The 12,622-nt window shown below is 39.7% G+C and overlaps 1 protein-coding gene across 2 annotated transcripts in view; it reads right to left on the bottom strand.

Moving 5' to 3' along the window:
* The window catches only part of ATG2B (autophagy related 2B), a 78,245-nt gene that overhangs the window by 16,761 nt on the left and 48,862 nt on the right, over positions 1-12,622 (bottom strand). For both annotated transcript variants that reach the window (XM_082843861.1, XM_082843862.1), the window contains exons 29-34: positions 11,201-11,342; positions 8,775-8,977; positions 7,814-8,040; positions 6,289-6,397; positions 5,149-5,343; positions 4,228-4,329 (exon numbers count right to left, since the gene is read on the bottom strand). In XM_082843861.1, the coding sequence (XP_082699987.1) occupies positions 4,228-4,329; positions 5,149-5,343; positions 6,289-6,397; positions 7,814-8,040; positions 8,775-8,977; positions 11,201-11,342 (978 nt within the window). The remainder of the gene's footprint in view (positions 1-4,227; positions 4,330-5,148; positions 5,344-6,288; positions 6,398-7,813; positions 8,041-8,774; positions 8,978-11,200; positions 11,343-12,622) is intronic.

Raw genomic sequence — 12,622 nt, 5'->3', positions numbered from 1 at the left:
TTACTCTTCCCTCCCATTTTAAAAAACTTTAATTAATATAAAACGTTAATATTGTACCAAACCGCAATGTGAAAGTGAAATACAGGGTCACAGTAAGTGGCAGCACACCAAGTGCCTGACTGGCAATTCCAAAGGATCCGATCTACTACTGATCACACTTGTCAGAAGTATAAATGATGGAAGTTAGAAAGGTATTTTTCTAGATAACATGGCATATGGGAGACTGAGGGCTAGGACTGAAGAACAAACAGGCGGTTTCAACAGTATTAGAAATATTCTGGATCTGCAGTTGGGGAGTAAGTTCATGAATTGTTCACTATATTATTATGCTTTACACATACGTATTTAAGTATATATTTATATATTATTTACACTACATACATTTATTATAAATCACTATATATGTGTATATTTACATATATCCAATATTACATGTTGACAGTTAATAGTATATAAAATGTTATCCTTTGGCCACCAGATGGCGATATTTTAATACTATGAATGTTTTGCCTCCAAAAAAAAACAAAGAGAAAATTCCAGGTATAAATGTGCCCTTATTTAAAAAAAGGGAAGACTAAAGAGACAGTGGTTTTTACACATTTTTACTACAAACAACAGACAAAGGGATACTGATCATCAGCTTTTCAAAATGTTCTCTAAATTTTTAATTTTGGTATTTATGCTGAACTCTTTACAACTCAATAAGACAAACAACCTAACTCTAAAACTAGAAAGACACAGGGATTTCCCTGGTGGTGCAGTGGTTAAGAATCTGCCTGCCAATGCAGAGGACATGAGTTGATCCCTGGTCCAGGAAGATCCCTCGTGCTGCGGAGGAACTAAGCCCGTGCGCCACAACTACTGAGCCTGCGCTCTAGAGCCCGCGAGCCACAAATGCTGAAGCCCACACACCTAGAGCCCGTGTTCCCCAACAAGACAAGCCACCAAAAAGAGAAGCCCGCGCATGGCAACAAAGAGTAGCCCCCGCTCGCCGCAACTAGAAAGCCCACACGCAGCAACGAAGACCCAACAGAGCCAAAGATAAATAACTAAAATTTTAAAAAATCACTTAAAAAAAAAAAAACTAGAAAGACACACACTTCAGAAAAAGAAGATATACAAATGTCAAATAAGCTCACGAAAAGATGCTCAGCATCATTAGTCATCAGGGAAATCCAAATTAAAACCAAAATGAACACCAAGTAAGGTAGCGAAAATTAAAAAGACAACACCAAGTTTGGTCAGAGCGTGAAGCAGCTGCTGCCCTCATCTGTTCCCGATGGGAGCCTACAATGGTACAACCACTGTGGAGAACTATTCGGCGGCTTCTTATGATGGTAAACACACATCTACTCTATGACCCAGACATTCGGTGTATAATTACCCAGGAAAACTGAAAACTTATGTCCATAAAAGACTTGTACACAGATTTCATAGCAGCTTTATTCATTAAGAGCCAAAACAAGAAATATTTGTCAAGCTCAAACTGTACACCTAAAATCTCTGCATTTTATTATATGCAAATAATACTTCAATAAAATCAATTTTTAACTTTAAAAAATATGGTTTATTATTTTTGTTAAAACTTCACTATAAAATAGTTATTTCTAGCTTTAAGGTCCCATGGTAAAGGATATTAACAGTGTGATATGACTTAAGGTATTGAAAGAAATGCTTTCAATGTCATGCTCAGGTGATGCTGAAAAGAATCACAAACATGCCAACTGGTACTGCTACATGTTCATCACTTCCAACCTCAGCCAAGCACCTGTCCTACCCAACGGCCTCACATTGCATCTCACAACCTGAATTAGGCTCTCAATGCCTTTACAAAAATTCATAATTTTTATTATGACCCTTAAGACCCAGCTCGATTGTCACCTCCTCCAGAAAGCCTTTACTGCTCACCCCTCATCAAACTCCCAGCCCGGCTTAGGAGCCCTCTTCTGGTGGGACACATCTTCATGCCTATCTTCATCACAGGGTGTTAAAGTCATTTGTCTCTTTGTCTCCCCCACTAAACAGAGATCTCTGAGGATGGGATGTTTCTTCCTCTTTGTATTCCCAGCATCCTACTTCAGACCTGGGACAAGGGTGGCATTCAGCAAATGATTTGGAATTAACATATTTTCCTACACAGATTTCCAGGTAGTTCAATACTAAAATGAACATCAGACCAGGAAATCTGGCCCCTTCAGATTTCGGATCTCAAATCGCCTAGTTACACAACCTCCATCATCTACTTAGCTCCCTACATGGCAATCACTCCATCTGCTTAGTGTCCTGCCTGCCCTACAGGTACGCTGCGCTTCACAAGCAACTGCACCGACTTTCAACAGCAATGCAGCTTCTTAGAAACAAGAGAAAACAACACATTGCTTTCATATTTACTGTCTATGATCCAGTGAAGATAAAGTCAGAGATATGCTTGGTAAGAAAAACATTACTCAAAGCATTCTCATTCATCAACTGATACGTTTTCAAAAGAAAAACTAAAGAACACAAATATTTGGCTTTCTATTCAGATGACCATTTGGTATGGTATGTCAATCTTAGAAGACACAAACTAGAAAGGACTCTTTTGTATCGTAATATTCCTAGTTAAGGCATACGTATTTGCAGCATGGCTTTGTTTCCCTCGATCCCATACCTTGGGGAATTATTTCCCATTCCTTCTCAGTTTAGTCATAACATTTATTTCTCTGATTGTTTTTGCTAAGGTTAATATTCCTCCATTTTAAAATCATAATGCTTTATAGTTCTAAAGAAGAAATTAAGCTCAATATTAAAGAAAAGGTCTATTAAAGAAAACTGGGCTTGATAAGTCTGGTAAAGTCATGCCATAAAGATAAATCTCAAATTCTTGCTCACACTGGTGATTTTCACAGATCAAATTTCCCATAAATACTTCATCATATTCCTACTAGGCCAATATGGATAAATTAAATTAAAATATGGGTTTCAAAAGATATTCTTCTCATAATGAGAAAACATAAATCTAAAATACTCACTGGCAAGAATGACCCAGCTCAGAAGCTACAAATATTAACATAAAGTTGTGCTAAAACTTCTGTGCTTCACAACACATCTTCTCTGAGATATTCCTATATTTTGTTTACAATATAAACATTACTTTAGATTATCCCTGATACATCTATTACTTATTTAAATAATGAATTGACATTATTCAATCAATGTTATTTAATCAAACAAATAATACCACCCCACATATACTCCACTTCCAAACCTGAGCTCACACCAATATGTAAGGTATAAGGGGAGGGTTTTGTTATTTCAAAAGCAGATTATTATAAAAACTCCACTTATTTTCTGTAGTTGTTATATGCTTCAGTTAATAATAACTGCTAACACTTCTGCTCGCTAACAGTGTGTGCCAGGCACCAAGCTAAATGTTTTACATACACCAGTCTCCTTTAATCCTCATTTTAAAAAAAATGACGCTACATGTACTATTACTTTTTCCATTTTACCAGTGAAGAACCTGAGGCTTGGGGAAATTAAGTTACCTACCAAAAGCCACACAGTTAGTAAAAGAGAACTGAGATTTAAGCCCAGGTCTGACTCTAAACCCACACTCTTCACTACACTGCACTACTACCAAGTATCACATCTTCATACACCGAACAAAGCTTGTAAAACACCAACTATGCTTTAAACAGCTCTCTGGGAAGGCAAAACCCAGGATCATTTGATGGGGTGCTTGCTAGGATATAGGAAAGTGGATTTCTTTACCTCTTTCCATAAATCTCTGCTTTGTTTGTGACCTGTTCAAGTGCCAATTTACTAATTTGTCATTGTGCCCAGGGCAGGGAATTCTCTTCCAGATGCTGTGATTACAATCCCCTATATCTTTCAGTAGTGTATATCGAGGAGTCCCTTCATCCTCTGAAAATACCTGTATATCTGCATTAGGAGTACGTATGTAAAGATCAGAGAACATGAGAAGCAGGTATTAAGCGCTATGTCACGTAGGCAGTGCGCAGGAAACTGGAGGACAAAATCTAATAACGTTTATTCACTAATAATTCAGATTCCAAACAGCTAATGAATTTGCCCTATTCTTTACCAGCAGAAGTCTGTTTTAATTATGCAACTTCCATAAAAGTTAAATAATAATAAACATAATTCTACTAAATTAAATCTCTTATTCTGAATGTGGGATATATATTTAAACATAATTCCATGCCTTATGCTTGTAATACAAACCTGGTCAATATTGAGGCGAAGTGGCATTAGTGACACTCTGAGGCAGCATTCCTGTGGTGACCTGCCAGACTCCGGGCGCACATGTAATGCTTTCACTGTCAGCTACGAGATGAGACAGACAAACACATTTTTTCCCTAGTGATAATATGACCTTGTTTTCATTTAAACAAAGAAAAGCAAAAAAGAGGAAAAAAAATCCTATATCTAGTCCGTATATCAGAACAAAAACTGGAACTGTTTACCCTCTTCCCTTAGAATCCTGAATCTAACTTTTTTGGGTCACACACTCTTTAAAGAATCTGATGAAAGATATAAATTCTCTTTAGAGGAAAAAACGCAAATGATAATGTTGTACTCGCGTCTCAAAGAAGTTTGCTAAGCCCCAGGAGCTAATCCATAGACCCACACTCCAGAGACAACTTCTGTGACGTCTTCTTCTGCAAGTCCTGAGCTGATCATTTCTATTCTAAGAAAATTTAAAAGTTAGAAATGTGGAATACTGCCAACAATTTCGTTTAAATATTTCGTGTTAAGTGTTTTGTTTTTTTGGCCATGCCGCGTGGCTTGTGGGATCTTAGCTCCCCAACCAGGGATCGAACCAGGGCCCTTGGCAGTGAGAGCATGGAGTCCTAACCACTGGACTGCCAGGGAATTCCTTGTGTAAGTGTTTTGTGTAGATCACTATGGACTTCTGGTTTTCCTCAGGTATTGATATATTGGCAATTATAGAAACAACATGCAAAATAATTTTTAAAACATAAAACTTTAAGCAGCGTATTTAAAAGGGATTGTCATATAAAAATGAGAAAAAAAATCCCATAATTTTCCCTAATCTAAAATAAATCTTCTGCAGTTAGATATAATAAAAATACTTTTCTGAAACTAATACAACAACAAAATATATGAAGTTTTAAATCTTACCATGTTGGAATGAGCTTTTCGAGGCATTTCTTTACTGCAATACAGGTACAAAAACTTATTCATCTGTGATGTTGCCAGACGATCTCGAATTTCAAGATCCTGCACGATGAACACCTGCCGGGAGACCGGGTGTTCCAAGAGGCTAGAATCGCATTCTGGTTTGCATGGGGGGTAGACCTCGTGCTGAAACTTCACCTTTACAGAAGAGAAAGAACACAGAACAATCTCTACATTTTATTTAAATCAGATTTTCTCTTTAAAATGTAACACATCACTCATTTTCTTTGAATTCTCAATTTTGGATTCCACTTTCAGAGAACAGCATAACATTTCTACATTTGTTCACGTATTTATTTATTAATCCACGTGTTCAGGACCATACAAGGAAAAGCCTGACTGACATTTCTTATTTGACCTTGGTAAAATCCCTATCCTTTTCAAGCAAAACGCTCAATAGGCATAAGTCATAAAATTATTATCTTGCATACCTATGAAACTGCTTGGAGGCAAGGTTCAAGTTCCAAAAGGGCGCAAGGATACAATTTAGTATATGGAGCTGTCATCACTGCACTATTTCTATGATAAGCGCCCTAATATTCGACCCTTGGCATAATCCCAGACAAGCTGACAGAATTAACTGCATCAATGGCACTGGCAGCCTGGCCTACTGGTCTCTAGATGCTCACAAAGGACCTCAGACCTGTGTGCTATCCAATGGCAGGCCTTCCCAGAGACATGCTCCAGCGCAGTGGTTCCCCAAGCACGGTCCTGGGTAAAGTGGTATCTCAATCACCTGGGAACTCATTAAAAATGCAAATTCATGGGCCCTACCTCAGACCTACTGAATCAAAAACTCTGGGGCCCAGCAACCTGTGTTTTAACAAGCCCTCAAGGGGATTCTGATGCTTGTTCAGCTCAGCGAGACACTGCTCTAGGGGTAGCCTGGGAAAACAAAAACAAAAACCCTTAATTTTCTCAGCGTATTTGAGAAAGAAAAAGAGGCAAGAGTTTCTATACAAGATCCCTGCACTTTTCCTCTTACACCCCAAGACCACATGGGGGAGGGGACAGGGAGTAACCAAAGAACGCCCACTAATGCTCCTACTTCGGTGGATTTTTCCTTTCAAAATGTCACATTACCTTGCTTAACTGTATTTCCATTAAAAAGTCATGGTTTCTTCCTTTTCCCCCACATACCACATTACGTCCATGTCTTGCAGGTGTGTGAGAAGGTGAGCTGTGGGGACTACTATAAATGAAAAATAAAACCTTTTGTTAAAGGAATAGTCAAAGAAAGGCAATGAATGACACCAGAAAAAATAACAGGATGAAAAAAGAAAAGATTACAGAACTAGCAAAACACTGCCACAAACTGTATTGCTAGAAATCAAAACCGCATCTTTTATCTCTTGGAGACACTGAGAACATAAATGTTATTACTGCCATTACAGCAATCATCTACTTGCTAAATATTTAAAACTACAGAAAACACTAACTATGATGTTGGTGTGCATATCACAAGATAGACTTAGAAATGAGACCTCCGTGTAAGTTCCTTATTACTTCGGAAACCCCTGAGAGTCAGAGGACAAGTCCTAGAAATTCCAATTAACACGAAAAAGAATTATAGTAAAGTTATAAGTTTTTTTTAAAGCACTTTTAAATAGAAAAAGTCATTACAATGCTATGCCAAAGGTTCCTACCCCGTGAAGCCTTTCCTGACCCTCCGCACCCCACTGAGAGTGTTTACCCTTAGTCTCTCCTCATCTTTCCATCCAGTTCCCTTCTAGAACCATGGAATAACGCACTCATTAGCAGGTACTTCAGCAGCATCCACTCTGTGCTGGGCACCCTGCTGGGTGCTAGAGAATCAGGGGCACGCGTGGTCCCCACCTCCTGACGCACACACTTCACTTCATTGCCCTCATTGGCTCACGTAACTCTCTCTCCCTTCTGAACTTAGGACAGGGTCTGGGTCGTATTCATTTTAATGAATGTGCCTCTAACACAGGCTCTGGCACATGGTAGGTACCCGAAAAATTTTGCTGAATGGAAATGCCTTAAGTCATCATATTTTAGGAAAAAAATACAAAGAATGCAAACAAGTTTTCAAATGCAAAACTTTAACTTTAAAAGAGTAACATTTAAATTACAGTTTTTAATATTACTTATTAATAATTCTTAAAAGGATAAATTCTATGTATTTTTAGTGAAAAGAATATATTGGTCTGGTGGTCCAGTGGTTAAGAATCCGCCTTCCATGGGCTTCCCTGGTGGCGCAGTGGTTGAGAGTCCGCCTGCCGATGCAGGGGACATGGGTTCGTGCCCCGGCCCGGGAAGATCCCACATGCTGCGGAGTGACTGGGCCCGTGAGCCATGGCCGCTGAGCCTGCGCGTCCGGAGCCTGTGCTCCGCAACGGGAGAGGCCACAACAGTGAGAGGCCCACGTACCGCAAAAAAAAAAAAAAAAAAAAGAATCCACCTTCCAATGCAGGGGACGCGAGTTCGATCCCTGGTCGGGGAACTAAGATCCCACACGCTGCGGGGCAACAAAGCCCTTGTGCCACAACTACTAAGCCCACGCGCCACAACTAGAGAAGCCCGTGCGCCACAACAAAGAGAGTATATTGGTCCGCCAAATAAACTTATGTAGAAATTAACTTACATATAACTTTTAGCTGGAGAAGCAGGAGGGGCTGTTCCAAAATCTTTTCCTCCAAAAAGATGCCAGACAAGAGAGACTTCTTTAACCAGGTACCGAATTTCAGGAATAGGAAAGTGTAACGGGGCTTTGCTCGTATCTGTCTTCTTAACAGGCAGACTAAAATAATTATCTCTTATCACAATCGCATCATCAACCATTATTTTTACAACTGGTTCTTCTTCCTTCTCCTAAGACAAAGGAAGAGGTAACACATACTCTCTTATTTAAGTAGAAACCACTGATTATGGTGCGCATCTCAAGGGGATTTGATTCTGCATTCTTTCTAATAATTTCAATATATAGTGGAATAATAAATACTGACGATAATCACCGCATAAGATACTCTGCTTTATTAACAATAAAATGAACTCTCTCTTCTATGTGAATCACTCCATAAGAATTTTTTATAGTCTACGATTTGGCTTTTACTACTCGTTTGACAATAAAAAGGTACAGATTCAATGCTTTACCATTTTGTTTAGTGAACTGTGGATTCATTAAATCCAGACCATGCTTTTTCAATGTGAGCATGATTCTAAAAAGGAAATTATATATACATTAACCAAGCATTAGCCTTCTCACAAATCACATCTTATCTTTCCCAATTCTGGTGTTAACAACTCTGTACAAAACTCCTTTCTGCCATTTAATTTCACAACCCTGAAGAGGTATCTTACTACATACTTACTCTGTAGTTCAATAAACAATGCAGGAGACTTTGCAAGTAGAGAGTCTCTGAGAGATGTTCATAAAAAGAGTAGAGTATAACAAACATTTACAAAGTCTCAAGAGTAAATTACAAAAGGAAGTAATTCTGAACTGTAAAGAGTTAACAAAACCTAAAGAATCTTTTCAGGTGCCCTTTGGTCAATTCAATTTATAACACTATTTTAAGACATTAATTATATCATCAATTTATTACCTGAATGGTTGCTCTTGGTGCAAAGAGAATGCAAAAGTCGTCATTTTCTGTGGGCACGCCTGTCACCGCATCACTCATCAAGTGGTGTGTGAATGAGGCGTAAGTGGGTCCAGGCTCCTGGGACACGTTTCCACTCTCATCAGGAAACAGGAAGAGGTCTGAACAACATGGCTCCTGAATTTGAGATTTTTCATCCAAAACACCTAGGTGAAAAGATTACAACATTCAATTTTGGCATATTTTAAACATCAACAACAATAACATTTATTAAGCATTTTAGGACTTCCCTCGTGGCACAGTGGTAAAAATCCGCCTGCCAATGCAGGGGACACAGGTTCAATCCGTGGTCCAGGAAGATCCCACATGCCATGGAGCAACTAAGCCTGTGCGCCACAACTACTGAGTCCCTGCACTGCAACTACTGAAGCTCATGCACACTAGGGCCCACGTGCCGCAACTACTGAGCCCGCGTGCTGCAACCAAGGAAGCCCGCGCACCTAGAGCCCGTGCTCTGCAACAAGAGAAGCCAACGCAACGAGAAGCCCGCGCACCGCAGCAAAGAGTAGCCTCCGCTCGCCACAACCAGAGAAAGCCTGCACGCAGCAACGAAGACCCAACACAGCCAAAAATTTTTAAAAAACAGTATCTCACTTATTTCTTACAATAACCTTCTGACTACTAATAAAAAGACTAGTAAGTATGAAGTTTTCTAAGAAACAGTAAATGATGGACTCATAAAGTTACAGACAGTCTCCTCTTAGTTATTCAGTGTCAGAGAAGTTCAGGAATTCAGCAGCAGCTAGTTAGTGAGGACTGGAGTTCCATTTTAGCCAGAACTTCATATTGACAATTATGTGCTGTAGGTGGACTTCTAGAAGAAACTCGTTGGACAATATGGCAAGGGGAGGGGAAATAGTTACATGTAGCAGCGTCTCACCTAAAACTATAGGAAATATCTGCTCGGGGAAGAGGTGGGGGAAACAGTTGCCAAGCATGTCTTAGGCCAGGGAATGAGTCCAAGCAATAAAAAGATTCCTTGGGGGCACTGGATACCCAAATGGGACACCTGTTCTCAGGTAGCTCTCACAATATGAAGTTCACAAAAGGCTGCATGCGTGCAAAAATCTGTATGTGAACATATATTTTTTATACATTTATATTATATATTAGATTCACTAATTCTTTTCTTTTCTTTTTTTGTGGCCGCACTGCATAGTATGCGGGATCTTAGTTCCTCCCACCGGGGATCAAACCCATGCCCCCTGTGGTGGAAGCATGGAGTCCTAACCACTGGACTGCCAGGGAATTCCACAGATTCACTAATTCTTTCTCCATTCATTCATCCAAACCAAACCCTGTGATATGAACTAAGAATACTACGATGAATGCAGTGACATCTTAGCCCGCAAGGCTCTCAGACTAGACATTCTCCTGTGGCAGTACTTTGAACCCACTCATCCTTGTAAGTGCTCAGTGTACAGTACAGAGTCCTGTGTGTTGAAGCTGCTCGGTAAATATTCATTAAACATTCTTTCCCACGTGAGTAGGTTAGCTGCTAACGTTTATTACAAATAATGTTAGTACATAGGGAGTTAAAAGTTCCCATTTGCTTCCTGAGCTCTAATTTATTCTAAATTAGAATGAAAGCAACACTGAATGCTAAACTTCTATAACACTATGAAATAATTTTTAAAAATTAAGATCTCACAACATATAGAAAGAGCTATGTTCAGCCAATTAGAAAAAAAATATTTTTAGATAGATACTTCAAAATATTTAGATGCTTCCACTTGGCTGTAAAGCTCTCTCACTGTCTGGTTCCTCCCTGCTTATCTAACATTACTGCCTAATTCTTTTCGACAAGAAGGGAACTTTTGTTCCAGTATTAATAGCCTGAGTTACTAGATCATTAAGGCTCATACACGCCTCTGGGCCTCCGTTGATGTTAGTGACCTTGCCAAGATTATCTTCTCTCTCCCCTCTACACGCCTAGGTCCCACACACTTTTTAAAAGCCAACTCATCTCATTTTCACTGAAGTCTAATGAAGGGATTCCAAATCCTTTCCGACCAGTGATTAGAGTGTACACTACATTCTGAAGTGTCTTCTTGTATCACCTCTGGATGGTTCTAAGCACTAGCCCCAGTCTGGTTCAGTGCCAGTTTGCTGCACTAGACCATGAGCTACCAGGGAACGTAAGCCTTGCCTTCCACTTTATCTGTCGCCACCCCCCAACACTCTGGCCAGTATTATTTATCTACTAAACATTGAATGAACACAAGCTGACTGACTAATAATTACCCACCAAAACTCAGACCTGTCTTTTCTTTAGTAAGCTGCTTACTGAGGACTCTGTAAGAACACAAACAACGTCAGCCTCAACTACAACATCACAGCTCCCAGGAAGAAGTCCTGGTCTGTCTCACCATTAGACTGTGGTTTTACCGACGCAGCAGCCTCTTGTGTGTCAATTTCCTCCATAGCATCACTCATCAAATCTCGTAATATTTGTTGATCTGCTTCAGGAAGCACTGGACCACGTGAGGATGACCGACCAGCAGAATCTACCTACAGCCAAAAACCCTAATTAAAATCAACTTGAAAATGATCTAAAAAGCAAATTACTCAACGTTTATTTTGTCCTAGAAATATACATTTCACAAAAACATCAAAAACAGGAACACATTCATTTTTCTATATTCTCTCAGCAGGTGTTACATTTTCATTTTAAGTCTTTAGTATTTTCACCCCAACAACGACTGGCAAATAGAAATAAATGTGTTATCATCTCAAAGCAGGCACAGTGGGCTGAATCTTGAAGAAGTAATACATTCGAAAAGAAGGAAGGTGAAAAACACTGCAGTGAAGCTGGGGGAGAAGGGGGTCTCTCTGTAAAGAGTCCGATCTGCTCAAATCTGATGGCTGCCATGACCACCCTCTGAGACAAAGCCACTATAGGCAGAGCCTCATTTCTTGGAACAAACAGACACCTAAAGACAGTAGGGGGCACACGTGAGAGGGGAAATCTACTAAAAGGTGATTTGTGGAGTTCAATTCCAACATTGATGCTTAACCATTTTTGTTAGTGAATCGTGGATTCATTAAATCCAAACCATGCTTTTAAAATGTCAGCATGGGGCTTCCCTGGTGGTGCAGTGGTTGGGAGTCCGCCTGCCGATGCGGTGGACGCGGGTTCGTGCCCCGGTCCGGGAGGATCCCACATGCCGCTGAGCCTGCGCGTCCGGAGCCTGTGCTCCGCAACGGGAGAGGCCACAACAGTGAGAGGCCCGCGTACCGCAAAAAAAAAATAATAATAAAAAAAATAAATAAATAAAATGTCAGCATGACTCTAAAATGGAAAGATCTCATTTGAAAGGGATAATTTAAAATAACTTTTAATAAACTGGAGAATGAAAGAGAAGAAACAGTAGAGAGAGAGTATCATAAATTACTTCATTATCAGGGAGAATACAGCAGGAGCAAGGAAACAAAAACAGAAGCGTAACACAAATGAGGTGTAAGACCAGCGTGAACGAAAGATAATGCAAGGCCTGTCAGACCCTTACTGAAGGATCCATTGACCTAAGGGGACTGAGAATTCTGTTCACAGAAGAGGCCATGAAGAAGAATAAAAAGACTGATAAAAAGCAAATGCTAAACAAACTGGACATTGTTCTATCTGGACATATGAGAGGGCAGAGAGGTGACAGCTGGGGGCATAAGAAAGCAATGAACTGGGAATCCAAATACCTGCATATTGTTGCTGCTACTAATTAGGGCAAATTACCTAAATTCTCTGGGTCTTATTCATCTACTAAACAGAGATGATAACCTTTAACCTCTCAACT

The sequence above is a fragment of the Leucopleurus acutus genome (assembly GCF_964270905.1).
Source record: "Leucopleurus acutus genome assembly, chromosome: 1".
In the NCBI taxonomy this organism is placed as follows: domain Eukaryota; kingdom Metazoa; phylum Chordata; class Mammalia; order Artiodactyla; family Delphinidae; genus Leucopleurus; species Leucopleurus acutus.
This window is presented reverse-complemented; position numbering and strand designations above follow the sequence as displayed.